Source organism: Mirounga leonina, unplaced genomic scaffold (assembly GCF_011800145.1).
Source record: "Mirounga leonina isolate KUSES-001 unplaced genomic scaffold, KU_Mleo_1.0 Mir_173, whole genome shotgun sequence".
Lineage (NCBI taxonomy): Eukaryota > Metazoa > Chordata > Mammalia > Carnivora > Phocidae > Mirounga > Mirounga leonina.
The window spans coordinates 8,436,112-8,457,789 of NW_023270447.1; the positions used below are offsets into that span (position 1 = coordinate 8,436,112).

Below are 21,678 nucleotides of genomic sequence, written 5' to 3' on the forward strand. Positions count from 1 at the left end.
ACTACCTGCTGCTTACATCTCCCAGATTTTATCTTAATGGCTGCATTATTTACAAGGTACATTTGTAACTGTATTTTCGGGGATTTTAAGAAAGAATACTGATAAAATGCTGAAATGATTACTAATCATGCCCAGTGTTCTTTTTATAAATGTACTCTACATCCTGTTTTATTTTTGTTTTTATTTTGTTTTGATTCTGTTCTTGTTTTATGTTGGAATGCAGGAAAGGAAAATGCATTAATATCACAGCCCATAGATTTATCTCTGTATATAGAACCAGTGGACTGTTTCAAGAATGTCTAAATCATCATTTATTTTATCCATAAACATTGCTATGTTAAAATTCTCATTATTGTTTCAGAATACGTTTTCCCTCCATCTTCATCCCATTATCTTCTTTCCTTTTTTAAGTTTATTGAAAGTAATCATTGGACTATAATGTGAAATAGTGAGGATGGTAAATTTAGAATTTTAAAGAAAACTGGAATATAATAACTCATATTTAAGCATTTTAAAATAAGTATTTTTAGGGGTGCCTGGGTGGCTCAGTCAGTTAAGCATCTGACTTGATTTTGGCTCAGGTCCTGATCTCAGGGTTGTGAGATTGGGCCCTATGTCTGGCTCCATGCTCAGCTCATGCTTGGGCTTCTCTCTCTCTCTCCCTCTTCCTCTGCTCACCCCCCAAAATAAATAAAGAAAAACAATAAAATAAAATAAATTTTAAAAATAAGTATTTTTAGCCAAAAAGTGACTTTGTTTTAATGTGAGTTATATTACCAAATTTTAATTTATACTTTTGTCATGAATAGCTTTAACAGATTATGCTTTCTTTCCTTAGGGATTTCAAGGCAAGACTGGCCCCCCTGGGCCAGGGGGTGTCGTTGGACCACAGGTATGTCCTTTTACTTTATTTCTCTAATAAATTTATTTTCCTGTTTATATTTTCATCTTTTCTATGCTGTATAAAATCTGCCCATTTTATTATGATTCAAAGTGATGTATTTTAGATTTTACATCACATTTAAATAAATGCAACTGGCCTAACTCAAATAAACTGCAGCAAACTATTACTTAGCTGAAGAGATTTTTCAGTTGGCTGCATAAATAAATGAGAATAAAACAAATAATGAAAATCAAGTCAGAAAATTCACAATGAAGTTAACGTGAAAGACTGACCACAGTACTATCTGCGAAAACCACCAAAATTCTTTATTAGAAAAGTTGGCCATCATCTTTTCCTCGGATTTCAAATTACAAAATAACTTCAGATTTCTGAGTATAAATTAGATTTAGATGTATAATATGTTAGAAATATAATATAAAGCTTTGAACACAGATTTTTTTCCTTAAATTGTAATATTTATAGTATATTGCATGTTTCTTAAGATTTTTGTCTTTATAAAAATGATTTCCATCAATGATAAAATACTAGTTTGAATATGTCTAAATAATGACAATGACAGATAGCTTTTTCAACATAGGTGGCAGAAAAGAGTCTCAAAAATGGATGCAGTATACTGAATTATAGAATAATTTGTGAGAATAGAAAATATTTATTCTGGAAAAGTGGCATTGAATGGAAAGAACAAATTTAGTTTACTCAGCTGGAATTTTACCCCTGCTAATAACAAATCATAGCAAAAGAGCAGGAGCAGTTGAATTAAGTGTTTTAATTATTTAATTGCTTTAAATAGTTTTTTCTCAGACTATAATTGGTTCTTAAGACTTTGTAACTCACATACACCCACAAACACAAACACACAAACCTGCACATCTAAACACACATATAAGCAGAGAAACAAAAAACTGCATCTTCTTTCGAGGAATATGTGTGACAAAGGCAAAAATAAATTCTTGGAGTGGTTAATCATTTAATTCCAGAGATGAATCCTGAACCAAGGGAAATACTGTTTACTCTTTTATAAAAGAAAAATGTAGTATGCATGATTTTTTTTTTTTTGGCATATTTTTTGTGTGTGTGTGCTGAAGAACTCTTTTTTTTTAAGATTTTATGTATTTATTTAGAGAGAGAACGTGCATGCGAGTGAGGGTAGTGGCATAGGGAGAGGGAGAGGGAGAGAGAGAATCTCAAGCAGACTCTGCGCTGAGCATGGAGCCCCATGTGGGGCTAGATCTCATGACCCCGAAATCAGGACGTGAGCCAAAATCTAGAGTCGGTTGCTTAACCGACTCAGCCACCCAGGTGCCTCCATGCTGAAAAATTCCTAACGGCTTACCTGTTTTGATTAAAAAAATACTCCCTCAAGAATTAGCTACCCTTATTTTTTTCATCTCAAGCAACTTCATGGCAATTTTCTGTGAAAAAATATAACTTAAAGAATGATTCCTATTACATTCAATATCCATGAATAGAAATGGCATTAAAGTCCAACTAGAATGTTATTCAAGGGACTCAACTGAATATTTGAGGACTTTACCCCTTTTGAAAATTCTTCTCTGCCTAATGTAGACATCTGGCTTCTGAGATCTTTGCTGTTGTTGTTGTTAAAGTATCAGGTATTTTACTGAGGATGCATTTCCATTGAGTTAGTTTTCTTTATTGGTTCTTTTAAGAGAGAAAATCCAATTCCTGATTTCAGTAACCTAATTTTCATGTTCAGACAAAAGAAGTTTAATAGGAAAATAGATTTAATAGGGACAATATTGATTGTGATATTTGATATTCACTCCTTTTTTTTTGTAGTCATGTGAATCCTCACTCATTTTTGTCTCAATGGGGATAGAGCCATTAAATTAGATCAATTTTACCTTGCTTACTACTGGAATTCCAGTGATCAGACATTCAAGAAAAATTCCTTTTTGGGGGAATGTTTGTACCTTAATTGGGGACTTTCAGCAACATATAATTAAAAGAATTTAAACCTAGGAATTTACACTGAAATATGAGGCAGCTACGTTCTTTATGCAAGACCAGAGGCTAAGAATCTGTTGCATTTTTAGAGAAATAACATGGAATGATGATGCATAAGCAACTTCAACAACACATTCCACTGTTTAACAACTTTAGCATCTGGAAACTTTCCCTTTATATGTCTTTAACTTAAATCCTTCATTTTGCTTTATTCTAAGTGCAGATAGAGAGCAACTGGCCACCATTCTCTATTTACACTTGAAAGCTCATTAAACTTGAGCACCACAGAACAGCACCACTCAGGGGACACATAAATGACCCGACATTTTTCACTTTGGCATTTGTAGCAATTTAAGGCAGCGGGCTATTTGTTACAGTCTTTGGCCGGGAGGAACTGCCAGCCCAAACTCCAGGCCTGCGGGATCTCCCTGCTACATTCCCTAGACTTTGTCAAATGCATATAGGTTCTAACTACAGAGAGGTCTCCAGTCTTGGAAATTCCAAGGAGATCTGCTTTGGTTGTTTGGGTTCCAGGGGACCGAGGCTTATTATCAAGCAGTGATTCATTGAGTAGCTACCAATGTGGTACCAATGCCTCTTTTACTCCTAACCGCATTTGACATCTTATATAAAAAGAGGGAATGGGATGAAACTAGTTAAAAACCGCAGTTTTTAACAATACTTTGGCCTCACTCTGAAGCACTTCTGGCATTGAACAAAGAAAATAGCTCTTTGAATTTACCTAAGTCAGGTCTTAACCAAGGATGACACTTACTCTTTTCAGACTCCTCCAGATATGCTGCTTTTCTGTTTTGTAGGACAGCATGGAAATAAATGAGAATGATAACCTTCTGTGAAAGGGAGTACTACTTCTTTGGGATTTATGTTATCCTTACCAAAAGTAAAAGAGCAATCTAATGAGGTTTTGCTGATCCATTTTAGGGACCAACTGGCGAGACTGGTCCCATAGGTGAACGAGGACATCCTGGCCCTCCAGGACCTCCTGGTGAGCAAGGTCTTCCCGGTGCTGCAGGAAAAGAAGGTGCAAAGGTATGACACGCTTGAGGAAACTTCTTGGCTGAAAGCATCCATTTACTTTTCACTGTAGCTTCTCGTCATTTGTTCATAGAGTCTCTACATGTTAGCACAGTATTTAAATGGATCAGAAAGATACACCGGTAAAATATTCAGCTTATTGTTCTTCAAGGTGTGACTGAATGATAACTTAAGACCAGTTAGCTCCATTGACCATAAAGCCATCCATTTATACACAGTTTTTAAATATAGGTAGTGGTCAGTTCATTTTAATGTATATGGAATTCCACACAATATTCTCATTATTGAATGACATTTAGGTTTTACTTACAGGTTAGAGACAATAACAGCTTTGCGTATAGAAACATGTAGAAATTACTCTCTATGATTGATGTGTATTATGTTCTTTAGGGTGACCCAGGTCCTCAAGGTATCTCAGGGAAAGACGGGCCAGCAGGACTACGTGGTTTCCCAGGTGAAAGAGGTCTTCCTGGAGCTCAGGTATAATCAGCATATAGATAAAGCATGTAAATGAGATTGCTTATCAGAAGTATTTTTCTTAGGAGTTAACTAAATAGAGACTCATAAGTAATTAAGGGGAGATGCATAAGCATAAGCATTGATTATCATAATATATATAGAAATGTATATTTGTGTCTAAAACACTTCTTACCTTCTTCGTTTTATCAATCATACATCTCCTATTTATATTCAAGTCACATTGATTCATTTTCATTGTTTTTATTCTCATTTCCCAGGGTGCACCTGGACTGAAAGGAGGGGAAGGTCCCCAGGGCCCACCGGGTCCAGTTGTAAGTATGATTATAATAAATAGCCATGCTACCCGTGGTTGCAAATTATAGCTCTTCTTTCATTACTCTCATGCTGTGATCCCACGGTGTGTAGGAGAGAAAATAAACACACGTCAATCAAATCAGTCAATGTCTGGTTTCTACTAATTGCATGCACTAATGAGTGCAGAAACAGAGGAGTTTAGACGACTGGAAATATTTACTCCACCGTTGCTGTCAGGAGGTAAAAGGAGCTAGCTTGCTTCTTAAATACCCATGGAAATAAATCATAATTTGTCTTATTGTGAGTACTTGATGAGATTTGAATTTTGTCAATGCTTTTACAAAACTCTCCTAAGCTGGAAAAGCATTCATGTATGTGTTATATCCAGATTGCTTTACTTAGTTAATGTAACCTTATGAAATAATGGGCAAATGAGCAAATATCAGATTTTTACTTTACCTTTTCCTTTTTTGAGATATAGATCAATCCCTCTGAAAGCAGTTGACTACAGCCTTCATTTGTGCCCACGAGTTTACCTTTGTTCTCACCTGTACTCCAAAAGGTTACCAATAACAGCCAAACTGCCAACTTTAGTGGCCTCATCTTATTCTCCATCTTATTTCACCAAGCCGAAAACCTGAAAGTGGCTTTAAATCCTCTTTCAACTTCCTTATACAAAATGTTGACATCATATTAGTCCCCCCAAAATGTTTCTTTAATTTGTCCCCCTTTCTTGATCACCACTGCTCTCACCTTTGTTCAGACTCTCCTGTCTCTCCTTGCTCAGTAGTGTCTTAACTCATGTCCCTGACTCCATTTACTTAGCCTCTTCAGTTTTGCCCACTGGTTTGAGAATTACAGGTGTACATCTTTAACTATGCCCTCCCTCTACTTTTCTGCAGCTCATGGTCCCATGCTGCCTTCAGAAACACACTCCTTATAATGACCAATGAGTCATCTTCACAGCTTGGTCCCATTCACCATAGCCTGTTTTATTTGCCATGTTGACTCCCTCTAGTTCTACCCAATTTCATGCACTGAACTTCTTGCTTCTCAAACTGCCACGATCTTCTATACTTTGCAGAGAGAATACGATTTACTTTTCCCCTTTTCCAGGAAACCCCATTTTCCCTTTCTCTACTTGACAAAAATTCTACTCGCCCAAAAAGATGAGGCTGAAATGTTAAATCTCTATAAAGTCATCTCTGGACAGTTTGCCTCCATTTCATTTATTGGTGAAATTTTTTCACCTTTAGTGCTCTTTGTTATGGTTTGTATTTTAGAAATTACATTGGAGTATAATTGGTTGTCTCTCTCAGTAGACTGTGAGTTTTTGTGTTATTTTAGTACATCAAGGCGCAGTGCTGACACACAGTAATCCTTCCAAATCTACCTATTTGAATTATCAGAAAGCCTGATATTGGAGTTAAGTGTATATAACATAACTAATACTGAGAACATGGCATTATAACCTTTGGCAGATTGATTAACATATTTAATCTGCAAATCACATAAATGTCATGTTACAATGATTAAGGTAGGTATGGACACACGGTAAAGATTTTTTAAAAGGAAAACTAAGCATCTCCGTAATATATTTGACCTTCTATATGCATAAAATTATGTAGAACATTTAATAATATCCTCGTAAGTTAGTGCTGGTAGCACTAGCAGAAACAACAGCTGAATACAACAGAAGTTTTTATTTGAGCATAGAATCTTCAAATCATTCAGCACAATGCAATTCATTTAATCGGATCTTCAGGATCTAAAGTGATTTTATTTTAGGAATATGTATATATATTTTAAGATCCAATTATTATATCTGTGAAACCTGAGTCATGACTATAAGGATTACATTGAAGTTATTCTTTAGGGCCCAATCAAATAATGCTATCCCAGGTGTTTGGAATGGTTAATATCTGTGTATTTGTAGGGTGCATAGTATATACAGGAGGTATACTTTAACAGAATGGTAATCAACCATTATCTGGCCAAATGTAGAATTGCATTTTATGTATGATATGAAAATCTAATATTTATTTAGTTGGCTTCAACACGATTTATTTGGCAATTGCTATTTACCTCCCCATACACAATTAAGTTCCATGGAATATATCCCTTTAAGTGACTTTAAGATAAACCATTTCAAAAAGAAACACACCAAACACTAAGCAACACTATTAGACAGTCAATGATTAAATGCCTAATGGCATACAAACCATAAATATGAATTCTGCAAGGGCGGGAGGAAAAGAAGAGAAAGCAGAAAAAAAGCCTTGCAGGAGGTGGCTTCACAGAGGGCAGAAGATTTCAAGATGATTTAAGAGCAAGAAAAAAAATAAGGTATTAGAGAATATCTGATTTTACCAAAGTGGAGTACATTGGGAAAAGGACTAAAATTTGATAAATTCTCGCTAGGATCCAGGCACTCTGCTATGTATTTACATAATTTAAAGCTAAAGCAGATATATGAATGGTATATGATTATTGAAGTTCTAAAATGGTAAGTTGAAGTAATTTGAAGATTTGAAGTTTTGGGAGCAAGTGGAGAAAAAAAATGAAATACAGTCTTTTGGAGTAAAAATTAATTTAATTTAATTTAATTTAATTTAATTTAATTTTATATTTAAGATTTTATTTATTTATTTGCGAGAGAGAGAATGAGAGAGAGCACATGAGAGGGGGGAGGGGCAGAGGAGAAGCAGACTCCCTGCCGAGCAGGGAGCCCGATGCGGGACTCGATCCCGGGACTCCAGGATCATGACCTGAGCCGAAGGCAGTCGCTTAACCAACTCAGCCACCCAGGCGCCCTGGAGTAAAAATTAATTTTAGGGAAAATGTCATTATTAGTGTGTAATATATAACAGAAATGGGAGAGACTCGATGAGCATAAAAGCTCAGTTATCAATGTCATGATATGAGTGAGCCAGTGATAAGGCCAGTAAGAAGTCAAAGAACAGTGCAGATGTAACAAACACGAGGAAGGCAGGATAGGAGGATTTATTACTAAGATTGGATGTGGGCAGTGAGGAAAGATGAAAGCTGAGTGATGACCTCAAGCTTGTGTCCTTGTGAGAATGACAGTTTAGTGACGCCTTCCATGCCTGGAGCAATTTTACCTGGTCAGGATCAACAACAACAAAGACAAAACACTCTCACATGGAAACCCAAAACCTCTCAGCAGTCACAAGAGATTTTAAAAGGCTTTCCTACTTTGCTAATAGAAATGCTCCACAGAGGCTTTTGAATTCCACAGAGGTTTGTGAGTTCATTTATTTTGAACTAACACCCTTTCTTATAATAAATTCACATATCCAATTCTGTATGCATCAACCAATTGAATCTCCTCAAAGCTGATGCAAAAGAAACAAAGACATCATTCATATGTGTTAGTTTCTTGTGCTATTGCTTTAATTGCTATAAATTATAGTAAAGAGGTATATGGTGATGACTTATACTTTGTATCAAGTTTTTTATCTTTTTTTTTTAGGGGGGTAGAGGGTAAGGGAGAGAGAAAGAATCTTAAGCAGGCTCCACATCCAATGTGGAGCCCCCCACGGGGCTCTGTCTCACAACCCTGAGATCATGACCTGATCCAAAATCAAGAGTCAGATGCTTAACTGACTGAGCCACTCAGGCACCCCTGGTAACAAGTTTTAAACAAACCTTGGTTTACTCCATCTAAAGCAATTGTGTACATGTGAAATTTGATTGGAAAAAGTTTTATTCCAAATGAAAAGATTAAAAGAAAAACTGTTGATTTTCTAGATGTAAACCATAACTTACTCAGAAAATTTGTTCATGTTAATTTTTATCTTTTGAGCTTCAAGACTTTGTATGGTGTTACCTTGCAATTGATAGTAAACACAAGGAGTGGTGACTTCTTTGGCCAGAAAGATAAGCTCTATTTTGCTGTGTTGATCAAAGAGTGACGTCAAAATATCAGAGGCATATATCTGGTCACTTGGTGAGAGACAATGAAATTCTAAGTCATAAGGGATAAAGGTATACAAAAATACCCTGCAAAACTTCTTGATTCTATAGTAGATGGGTCTGAGTTTATATCCATCTATATTAACTTTGCCTTTGAGATATTGACCAAGTCATGGTAAGTGCAGGACTGAAATTCTTAAGAACAGAGAGGGATGAAGGTTTTGGTTATTCATATTAAAGCAAAAATATGTAAGTGATGGATTCTCTGCAGAAAGAATGTGAATAAAGAATGTGAAAGGTAAAGGAAATAGAAAAGGGAGATGAAGTAATGTTAGAAGTGTTTATTCTTTCAACTCTTAATGCTAGGAACTTTATAATCTTTATTTGATTTGATTCTTGGCTGCCTGACCCAATAGAGATTATCATTCCATTTTTTTTCTTTTTTTTTAAATTTTTTAAAATTTTTTTATTGTTATGTTAATCCCCATACATTACATCATTAGTTTTAGATGTAGTGTTCCATGATTCATTGTTTGTACATAACACCCAGTGCTCCATGCAGAACGTGCCCTCCTCAATACCCATCACCAGGCTAACCCATCCTCCCATCCCCCTCCCCTTTAGAACCCTCAGTTTGTTTTTCAGAGTCCATCGTCTCTCATGGTTTGTCTACCCCTCTGATTTCCCCCCTTCATTCTTCCCCTCCTGCTATCTTCTTCTTTTTCTTTTTTCTTAACATATATTGCATTATTTGTTTCAGAGGTACAGATCCGAGATTCAACAGTCTTGCACAATTCACAGCGCTTACCAGAGCACATACCCTCCCCAGTGTCTATCACCCAGTCACCCCATCCCTCCCACCCCACCCCCCACTCCAGCAACCCTCAGTTTGTTTCCTGAGATTAAGAATTCCTCTTATCAGTGAGGTCATATGATACATGTCTTTCTCTGTTTGACTTATTTCGCTCAGCATAATACCCTCCAGTTCCATCCATGTCGTTGCAAATGGCAAGATCTCACTCCTTTTGATGGCTGCATAATATTCCATTGTATATATATACCACATCTTCTTTATCCATTCATCTGTCGATGGACATCTTGGCTCTTTCCACAGTTTGGCTATTGTGGACATTGCTGCTATAAACATCGGGGTGCACATACCCTTTTGGATCCCTACTTTTGTATCTTTGGGGATCATATGGTAGCTCTATTTTCAACTTTTTGAGGAACCTCCATAATGTTTTCCAGAGTGGCTGCACCAGCTTGCATTCCCACCAACAGTGTAGGAGGGTTACCCTTTCTCTGCATCCCCGTGAACATCTGTCATTTCCTGACTTGTTAATTTTAGCCATTCTGACTGGTGTGAGGTTCCATTTTTAAAGGCAAAGGATCTGGGGCTTAGAGAAAGTAAACAACTGACCCGAGTTCATAGTCCTTGGAGACAAAAAGTCATGATAACACATTACACAAACTCATTTCCAAATATGTATACCTCTCACTCTGCAAAATCTGCTTAATTGTTCTTCCTCTCCCTCTCTCTCCCTACCTCTCCCTCTCTCAATCTCTCTACTTCTTTACCCCCCTCTCTCTCAGTTGCATTTTCCCAAGTCCTCTTAATCCTTCTCTAGTACTGTGAACAATATTTTTTCAAAAGGAAGAGAGTTATAGGAGTTAATATCATGGCTAACTGGCTTTAGTATTCCTATATGTGGTTCTTATAACCATAGCTTCATTTAAATGAATGAAAGTTCAAACTGCTTAAACAGATGTACAGGTTGAATCCTTAATGACTATAGATGTTTTTCAGTACACTATTGAATCTTCAGCTGCTTAATCCTAGAATGCAATTTTCAAGGAGCCTAGGTGTGCTGTGTGTTTCTGGATTACTAGAGAAATAAATTCCCTCATTGCACAGGATATTGATGAACTAAAACTAAAAGCCCTATGTAGGGCTTTTATCAATTAACAGTTTTTGCTTACAGTGAGATTTTTAAAGTTTGTTCATGTCACAATTATGTACCTTATACACTATTTTTTACATATTCTGATCCATACAAAGCAAAATATAATATTTCATAGTCATCCATCCATCCTTGTGCCCATCTGTTTATTTATAAATATTTTTGACATCCATTCTCTTTATTCATAATCCATTTAGTCAGATGTGTACTTCGGGCTAGCTCTGTCACATTGCTATGACATCCTACAGAAGTGGGCTTACTGAAACTCTGCTAGGTCCAGCTGAGATGTCACTGGCTTATGTTTGGAGGAACTATGATATGTGGTGTTATACCAACCAAAAAGGATCTATTTGAGGATATGGGAGATTGCTTGATGCTCAGCCCTTGCTATGAATATCCTTAGAAGAAATCTCTTACTAATCATAGCTGTAGAAATCTTTGTAATTTCTTGAGCAGCTAGCTAGGTTTTTTTTTTTTTTTTTTTTTTTTTTTTTACTTTTAACTGTTATGAATTGTGAAACCAAATTCTCTTTTGACTTTGACTTACAAAAATCATGGATTTAAAAATGAGATCCAATAAAAAATAACTGTTTTGCTTTATGACTGTTTTTGTAACTTTCTGAATTCAATTCTATCAAAAATAGATGTGCTATACTTTAATATTATCTATTATATCTTATTATAATTATTTTTTAAAGTTCTGGACAGGACCCATTAAATTGATTTCACAACCCATGAGTAGATCATGGCCTGAAGTTGGGAAAAACCTTGATCTATTGTATACATTTTTAGATTACTAATATTATTGCTTCTATCTTTTGCCAATAAAAAGTTACTTGCTTATCTATTTTTCTTGTCTAATCCTTTTTTTGTCTATTTTTTATTTATATTATCTTATATTTTTATGTCTTCCCTGTAAGCTGCTAAAATCTTTTCTTACAGAAATACTGTAATTAAATAAATATCTGAATATACCAGTCTATTAAGCTCAAGTTAAATAGATTCATTAAACAGATATTTCCTAAAAAGAACTTATGGTATACTGAAGAAGACAGATATGAAATAGATAAAATAACATAATAAATAATACGTTATATATTAAATTACAGCACAAAGAAGACGAGATGGGAACAATGATTTTTTTAATGTTCTAATTATAGCTATAAATAAAAATCAGTGTTATCAATGAAAGCAAGTTTTCTAAAGGTTGTGCTACTTGAAGTGATTGTGTATTAAGAAACCGTTTTTCGTGCTCCCACTGAAGGCAAACAAAATGATCCCAACAGGGTGCTGTGTCTTTGGGCTTTTAAAGTTTGGCAAAAACCAAGTGCTCACTGTATGCATGGTGTTGTACACAAGAGCTGGTAATAGATGCCAATCAAGGCACAGGCATGTTTTCTGATCTCAGGGGGTTTACTCACTAAATGGATGTCTCGATGCACACACGCAAAGCAGAAAGCAACAAAGGACTGAAAAGAAGAAAGGGAGGCAGTGAAGCATTTTTCTCACATGTTGAACATAAACTTGAGTAAACGTTTTGTATTTACGTAAACACACACTATATATATACATATTATGCAAGCAAATTCTCAGATTGTACCTACCACCTACGTTTGCACCAAACAAAATCAAGGAAAATGCATTCCCTAAATAATCTCTTCTCTGTATATTTTTTCTGGCATGGAACCATCTTCTTGCCAATAGTTCTTTCTCTAAAAATAAGGAGATTAAAATAGAATGGTACATTTAGGAAAGACACCTTCTTTTCCTTACAACCTCTTTTCTTACAACCACATTTTTTCCTTTGAGAGTGGTAGGAGTTGATAAGGAGAAAATGTATGAGAGGGGGCCAGACATCTAGCTTCTAAAAGGTAAATGTCCAAGATTTCAAAATTGTGCCATACATACTTTACGCCTTTCCTATGACTTCTATTTCATGACTATATCCTGATCATTCTGACTCTTTTTTCCTCTTTATGTGCTATTATTTTTTCTTGTCATTTTTTTCTTAGGAGTTTATAGGTCTCTCCTATCATAATTCCTGTTTTTTTCTAATTTTGTTTTTATGCCCTATTCCAGAGAACCTTCTTTTCACTGGCTTTTACCTAGTCCTTGATCCAGGAAATAGATATATTCTAAGCAGGGTTAAACCTCCTGATTAATTCATCATATACGATATTTTTTAAGATAGAGCACATTTTCTCTGTTGGAATCCAGGTAACCTATTATGACATCCAACCAGGAATGAGCAAAGTACAGAGATGGTGGGGATCAATGACCAAAGATTGAGATATTACAGGTTTTGGACTTGATCATTCAGTATTTATGCTTTAAATTCTGGTAATGCTTGTTATTTTCCTGACTTTTTGGCTTGTATGATCTAAAATACATGTAATCTGGGGAGTGTGAATTTCCTCGATTTGTTTTGTCCTGAAGGTCAAGTTGTCTTTAAAAGAAAGGGCAGATTTTCTTTCCTCCTACTTGAATAGCTCTTGTTTGTAAAAATTTGTGTTTATGCTTCTAAATACAAAAAGGGTGGAAAAAATCTCCACCCTTCTTTTAACAGTATGACTTCAGATCTACCATATAAGCTGGATCTTAGTTTTCTCTTCTATAAAACTCTCTAGTGGGCTGCTTTTAACTGAATGTTGATGAGATGATTTCTCTGTTTACCACTTTCATTTACTTTACAAATGCTCCTCAGAATATGAAACATCCAGTGAAAATAACAGGAAATACTCATCTGGGTGCTCTCCTGTGTGTGAAGGGTTAAAGAAATAATCACACCGTTCTCTTTGCTCCAAGAACATAAACTGATACTATTCCCTCTTGTATCTTCACTGTAAAGTTTAGAGGAAGGGGCTAGAAGAGGATTAAGTTAACATAAAGTTAATATAGTTACTTAACTATAGAGAGAAATGCAAATTTCTCCCTTTTAAAAGCAGCTATGTGTCTACCTTTCAGTTGAAAACACGTGACCTGTAGTGGCTAATATTTAGTATTAAAATAGCAGAATAAACAAATAAAGCAATATTTTATGATATCATGGTCATTGTAATTCGTTCAAGTCAGCATGTACTATTGTCTCTGCTTTTGCACAGCAAAGAAAAAAAAACAAAAAGACAACCTGCTGAGTGCCTTTGGAAAATGTTTAACTTGCCATGTCCCCATTGCTATTTAAATCACGGGGTGGGAAAATGGTATTTCTATAGTTTTTAGCCTTTTTTCTGTGAGTTCTTTCCAGTTAGGCACTTCTGATGTGTAAAATATTCGTCATTGGTGTAAAAGATGAGTATACCAACAGTTTAAATTAGGATTGAAGATATCATTTTGTGGAAAACTCTCTACCCTTCTTTTAACAGTATAACCTTAGATACACCATTTTAACTTCTGGATCTTAGTTTTCTCTTCTATAAAATTTTACTTCTACACTCATTTGAAATTGCATATCTATTTTTGAAATATGTAGATGTCCATGTACGGTTCTCTTAAGATCTGTTGCATTCATACTTTTAAGACAGACATTGCTCAAAGAACTTGAGAGCTATCACCACATTAAACATCACAAAAACCTGGGGACAGACGATTTCTGTCCCCATTTTATTGGTGAGAAATGGGAGCCTTTGAGTGGTTAGTCAGTTTGCTCAAGATGGGAATGTTAGTGGTTCCAGTGCCGGAAAGGGAAAGATCACACATACTCACATACTACGGACACGTTTATTTACTTAGGGTCTACTATGTTCGAGTAACTACTCAAAGTTCTGGAAGTCAATGAAAAAAATAAGCAAAACTCCTACCTTTGTGGAGCTGATCATTATCCATTTAATCTATGTGTAACCGCAAATGTATTTGTTTTAAATGTAAATGTTTATTTATCTGACCATCATAAAGCCCTCTGCTCTTTACTATAGCCAGTTATAGAGCTATGCAATACTTTCTATCACTATATATGTCTACCCTTTATGGAAAAAAAAGTGCATGTGCACCATGAGACTCTCAAGGGCTGCTACCTACCATAATATATTTTGTATTCCCAGTCAGTGTCACAAGAAAGTAGATTCTAACTATATTTTTTGTAGAATGTGCAAATGGGTTCTTTTTTTAATACGGGGTTTAAATTTTTATTTTTTTTAATGAGATTTCTCCAGTGGTTCATTTGGTAACTAAAGGACTCATAAGGCTTATTCTTTTAAAAGTTGGCTTGGGAATATTTTTAAAAGATTTGCATGTTTGTAAGATCATTTGCTTAATAGGTATGTATCATCAGAGATTTTCACTTTTCATTTATAGAAGTATAAAACAAAATCATTGCAGAGCATGCTGTTATTAAAAATCTAGACTTACAGAATGTTTGAAATAACTAATGGAAAAGAAATCACAGTTATACTTTAAGGCACAAATATACATCCAAAATGTCTCTTCTTATTGTTTTCATCCACTGTTTTAAAGTTAATGAGCTGTGACAAGATCATAAGCAATATTTTAACTGCAGGAAAGTAATATGTTTTTATTGTTAATTTTAATGCACGTTCCACAAGTAAGATGGCAATCTGAAATTTAATTTTATGAATGCTCCAAGGGAGTAATTAAAATAGTTAAGCTTTGCCATAAAAAATAGCATGTAATATCTACAAACTTTAAACATTGTCATTGATTCAAATCAGCATTCTTTCTCTACTTGATATACATGAACATTTTATTTGATTAATTTTAAATATTAAACATACTTTGCTAGAAAATTAATAAGCATTCTTTTCTTAAGCAAAGGCCATTAGTTATTTTCATATAACTTGTCAGGCATAATGTATCCAGCTAAGGAAATATATATTTCTCTTAATTTTTATACCACATTTTCTAGGGAAATATATTCAAATAATGCTCTTTCTCCTGCAAATTTGGGAAATTTCTATTGACTACACATGAATACATTTAGATCCTAAATTTTTTTTTAAAGATTTTATTTATTTATTTGAGAGAGAATGAGAGAGAGCACATGAGAGGGGGGAGGGTCAGAGGGAGAAGCAGACTCCCCGCGGAGCAGGAAGCCCGATGCGGAACTCAATCCAGGGACTCCAGGATCATGACCTGAGCCGAAGGCAGTCGCTTAACCAACTGAGCCAACCAGGTGCCCTAGATCCTAAATTTTTTAACGTATCTATCATGTTCAGACATTTTGTAGAAAGACCAGTGCATATCTCTAATTCTATTATCATGTTATTGTATTTATTAATGTTATTTATAATTATTTGATGCATATAGTAAATATTCTATGCTTTGGAAGTATCAATGAAGAAATCATGGAGATATTTACAGGACACAATTCAGGCCAAATGCTACATTAATTTCTTCAGAAAATAGTGGTAGAAAACCTAGCATACTATGGTAAGTTGTGTAAGGAATATTTAGAAGGATGTCTCACGCTTTAAATTCTTAGAATAATATAACTTTTAGAAAAGATGGTTGTTACCTTGGGCCTAAAGAATGGCTAGAAGTTTAATAGTACAGGAAAAGACCAAAGACCTCCCAAGGTAGAATATAAGACTGACCAACCACTGAGAGATAACAGCAGGTATATTGTATTAGAGGAACAATGAAAGATGTGCTGTATTAGGAGAAAATAACTTGCACATTACATACTAAAATAAAAAGTAAAAAAAAAAAAATTCCAAGTTTGTATATATGAGTATTGTGGGGAGAAGATCAAGGATAAATATATTCTCAAAAAGAAGCATTAACCCAAACAGTTTCGAGTTCTGTACATAAGAAAGAAGAGTTACAGGAAACAAACTGAGGGTTGCTGGAGTGGTGGGGGGTGGGAGGGATGGGGTGGCTAGGTGATGGACATTGGGGAGGGTATGTGAGCGCTGTGAATTGTATAAGACTGATGAATCACAGACCTCTGAAACATAGTACATTGTATGTTAAAAAAAAAAAAAAAAGATAGTAGGGAGGGAAAAATGAAGGATGGGAAATCGGAGGGGGAGACGAACCATGAGAGATTATGGCCTCTGAGAAACAAACTGAGGGTTCTAGAGGGGAGGGGGGTGGGGGGATGGGTTAGCCTGGTGATGGGTAGTAAAGAGGGCACGTATTGAATGGAGCACTGGGTGTTATATGCAAACAAATAATCATGGAACACTACATCAAAAACTAATGATGTAATGTATGATAACTAACATAACATAATAAATAAAATTAAAAAAAAGAAAATTTAAGAATCTTGCTTCAAATAAAAAAAGAAAGAAGAGTTAGCTTCTAAAACTACAGGTGGAACATAATGAAAAAGCCCCACACATGTGTTAAATAGTTCTCAAAACTGAAAACAATTCTTTGTTGTTCAAAATTAAAAATAAACTTGTAAGAAACAGTGACAAAAAGGAAAGATTCTAATGAACTGTTTAACGAAGTTTAAATGAACGATATCAATAACAGAGAATGACTCTTTGGACAAAGGACATAACTATTGCCATAAATTCTTTTACGTTTTCTTATTTTATTTTATTTATTTATTTTTTTAATGAACGTTTTCTTATTTTAGAGGGTATTCAACAAATATGAGCTCATTCTGGGAGAAGTAGTCTTAAATGGCTGTGTTTCTCCCACTTATTAAAATTTAGCACAATATGTATGAATTATAGTGGTACAAACAATCAGGGATTCTTTTTTTCCCTCACCTTTTATTTATGAAATACTCAGTACTTAGAAAAAAAATCTTTGTATAAATCATGGCACATCAAATCCTTATGGCCTTTATCTGAAAAATAGACAAACTGTATTGGAATTAAATTATATTTCATGCTCAGAGTATTTAGCACAATAATTGTTTAATAGGCTTGATAATGGGAAAATAATAAGTTTTTTTAATATACATTTCAGCTTCCTAGTGAATCTCCCCTTTTATCATTCCAGTCTCATAGCTGTTGACCTCAACACAGTCTAATGTGACATCTTCCTCATGTAGTCTTCCAACAGTTGGGGTTTAAATGTAACACAGAATTAAAGAGAAAAATTTCCATGGTCTGACAAATCAAAATTGCATCTCTTTTGTATAGTCAATTACAAATAAAATATCTCAGCACTTAAATTGGATGCTTTAGTTTAGATTTGATAACACTAATGGGTAGTAATCCTTTTCTGAGATTTCACAAGTAAAATGTTAAAATAGAAATGTAATGCAATCATGTATGCACCAGTTTTTCAGATAAGTAGAGATTTATCTTTAGGGATGTCACATTGTATACAGTCTTCTGTTGATATTTTTCTATTACAAAAAAAAAGTGCTTTCTTTTTTGAAGTTTTTCTTCCTCTCTTTGTAATTCAGGAAACACATTTGCGTTTCTCTCAATTTCAGGGTCCTTGTTCTTATTCCTCTTGTTCTCCTCCTCCTCTCCTTCTGTCTCTCTGCTCCTCCTTCCTTTTCCCTACCTCTCTCTCCCCCCTTCCTCCTTGCCCTCAACCTCAACCTCCAGGCTTCCCTTCTGACCTCCCTCTCTCTAATAAATAGAGACAAATCTTTACATTCCTTTCACTTTTAGGGCAGTACCTCTTGAATGCAAAAACACTTAGAGGACTCTACTCGTAGTTTTCTCTTCTGCACTGTCTTCCGAAATCATTCATCCAAAGTCTTTACCTTGTTAACACTTACACCACTTGTGGTTGACTTTTTTTCCATAAAAATATTTGATTAGGTTTCAAAAAACATTTTGACAGAGAGTAGATGTTTATTATCTAAAAAAATACTAACTGCAATTTTCCTTTGTTCTTTAGTATTTGAAATATGTAATTGGTAAAAATTTAATTTTTACACAGTTCTTGGTTAATTATTATGCAACATGAGGAACAATTCCTAGGTTTGTTTTTAAGTATCTACTTATTACAGTGCAAAAATGCCACTTCTGTTTATATTAAGTTTAAATTTCATGATTTCTTTAGCCATATTTTTAGTAAAGTTTCTCCAAATTCTATATCCTAAGTTTAAGATATCCTAAGATTTTAAAAAGTATAACAGTGGTTGCAAAACAAAACAAAGAGGGCACGTTCTGCGTGGAGCACTGGGTGTTATACACAAACAATGAATCATGGAGCACTACATCTAAAACTGGTGATGTAGTGTATGGTGATTAACATAACAATAAAAATTTTAAAAAATGAAATAGAAAATCACTTTTTCTAGTGTCGCTCTTAAATTATTACCAATAGTCTGGAATCTGTACTCTCTTAATTCATTTTAATTGTGTTAGCATTCAGATACCTAGATAAATAAACAACTATTCTATGTACCTTGTGAATTTAGCCAGAAAAATAATATCAGGGAATTGAGTAGTAAATATTTTTGTAATCTTTTGTAATCAATGAATATTTCAATAAAATTAAATTTAAAGATATTCTGATTAAAGAGCCCCTGGGAGTCATTGATGTCTCCATTTGAGAGAAACAGTGGGTGGCTTTGTAGAGAAAGCACTTGGAGGAGCCCAAGATCAGAGTCTCTTTTGACTAGCTACATGATTATGAGCTACAGGTTTCTCACCTTTGCAACTGATGGGCTACAACTGCACTATCAACTCTATGGAATGTTTGTAGTAATAAAATGACAAAATGAATGTAAAATGGATTTGTATATTGTCAAGCACTATGTCAATACAAATTGTTATCATTATTATCACTGTTCTTGTGTTTATACGTAATTGGTTATCTACCTCATAAAATATAAATTAGAGTAAAGTCATTAATTCATATTTGAATAACAAAAAGATTTCCAATTATATGGGAAGTATACTTTTAGAAAATAAGAGTTAAGGTATTGTATTTTCCAGCTTTTATGTCATTTCTTCTATGAGTTTTGAAGATGTTATCTAAATATCTTATTAAGGAGGACTATTAATAATCCTATTTTCTAATATTTCAGATTTAGTTCAATCATGAAAGAAAATGATAAATTGTAACTTAACCACCCATCTAGGAATCTAATTCAAAGACAAGATTCTTGTTATTTTTTTATTAAATAAAATTGGAAATAGTAAATAGGTTATACTTGAGCTTTATGTGACTTAGTAAATGTGTTTTCATTTCTTTTATTCTTTCTTTAAATAATGATTTCTCAAATTGTTGATAGATGGAATTAATATGAAGGCAGTATCCACACTGTTATTTTTTTTAATATTACATATTAGGTATTTTTTATAGCAAATTAGTTGAAAATATATGGCATCTTCTTTGAAACTCAGTTGGACATATCTAATCATATGAATTATATTGCCAATGTCTGTAATAAAACCCAATGATCCCTGTCAGACTCCAAGATAAATTTAAGGACTTATTTTCTGGGAAAAAGTCCAAACTCTGGGATAATGATTATCAAACTTTATTTTGTAAAAAAAAAATTATATTCGTAGTCTAAAGCAGCGACGATTTCTGAACTCATTTTTAGGACTTGGAAATTGTGATTCAGCACGTTTGAGGTGAAGCCCAGAAATCTCTTTGAGAAATACTAGTCTAGAAAATTTTTCTACCAATCCATAATAATACAGAGAGAAAATCATATAAGTTATTTATTGGATTCATGTTTTATAAAGCATTATGAACAGTTGTGAAAACTTAATAAAGAATGGTATCTGTAAAATATTGAAAATCTACAAATTAAAATTTTTCATCTTATCAGTATTTTCCTAACTTCAATATCTGTGCTTAATATTGGGTCTAGAAATTAATCATTCAAATAATGAATACAACCGTTCCTATTTGAGATCTCCCGTTTGTCTGAAAGTGACTTTTACATTATTTACTATACTGTAAGATTCCACTATGAAATAAGTGATTCTTAAGCCAGTATCACTTTTTCCCATCGCTAATGACAAAACACTTTTTTCCCCATGTATTAGGGCTCACCAGGAGAACGTGGATCAGCAGGTACAGCTGGCCCAATTGGTTTGCCAGGGCGTCCAGGCCCCCAGGGTCCTCCTGGTCCAGCTGGAGAGAAAGGTGCTCCTGTAAGTAATTTCAAGGAGAAAATATATTATACTGCCACTCTGCACAAGTTATTACTTTTTATTCAAGGATATTAGTTCTTCGTACTCCACTGCCTTCTCTCTGCATATGTGCCTGGCATAGAAACACACTTCTTTTTATATTTATAATAGAGAAAATTTCAAATTCAATTAAATGAGATGACATTTTCCCACACTTTATGAAACTCTAAGACCTGTGAGGGAGTTGGATATTATTAATGTAAAAGGCTTCTGATTTTCCTCCTTTTAAAACATAAAATTGGAGTTTTGATTAAAACTATACTTTGCTGCTTTATATTAGGAAAGTGTGCACTTTTCACTCCTCTTGTATTACAACTTCATATCCAGTATTTCCAAAGTCTGTAAGTGAAACCCACAGAAAGTGGCTGCCCACCTCATGTAATTTGAGTTTTGATCTAAAGTGAATGAGATTGGAAATATCTAACCAATTATTTTATCTTATATTTATTGGATTTAATAACTTTATTTTTAAATGATTGTGGGCTATATTCTATTCATTAGGCTTATGTTTCTTTGTCAAGATTTCTTCTCGGTTTCTGTTTCTGCTTTTTATTTAATCATATTAATTTTCTTAAAAAATTCTCATTCTCCAAGATTAAAACACAAACTCATTCAATAAAGGTGGATAAAATGGTTGACCATAATACATAAAAATAGGAGTTCAGTACTTTTGTATATATTTAAGTCTTAATATATATAACCTAGTTTAAAACTAACTAATTTATTACTAAGACTTTAGTTTTAGCAAGTTGCTTTCATTGTCCATGCATTTTTCTCTCACTACTGTTTGTGATATTGTTTCCAAGTTAAAATGCTTGTTCTCTGTGATCTACTACCTTTCAGAAATATTAGAATGGGGTCATACCAACTGTAGATAGATTTTTTGGTGACAAAAATGCACTTTTATTTGCTGAGAAAATTTTTAAAGCAACATATTTCCAACTTAGTAAATATGTTGAAAATGTAGACATTGTTTTCTGAGATGTTAACAAGTACGAAAAAATCATTCTTTGCCCCCCCCCTTACAAACTGTGTAACTTCCTACGAACTTTTA

The 21,678-nt window shown here is 34.1% G+C and overlaps 1 protein-coding gene across 1 annotated transcript in view; it reads left to right on the forward strand.

The window, feature by feature from the left end:
• The window catches only part of COL11A1 (collagen type XI alpha 1 chain), a 203,325-nt gene that overhangs the window by 131,555 nt on the left and 50,092 nt on the right, over positions 1–21,678 (forward strand). Inside the window, exons 37-41 of the mRNA XM_035020280.1 lie at positions 839–892; positions 3,815–3,922; positions 4,319–4,408; positions 4,666–4,719; positions 20,478–20,585. Coding sequence (XP_034876171.1) covers positions 839–892; positions 3,815–3,922; positions 4,319–4,408; positions 4,666–4,719; positions 20,478–20,585 — 414 coding nt within the window. The remainder of the gene's footprint in view (positions 1–838; positions 893–3,814; positions 3,923–4,318; positions 4,409–4,665; positions 4,720–20,477; positions 20,586–21,678) is intronic.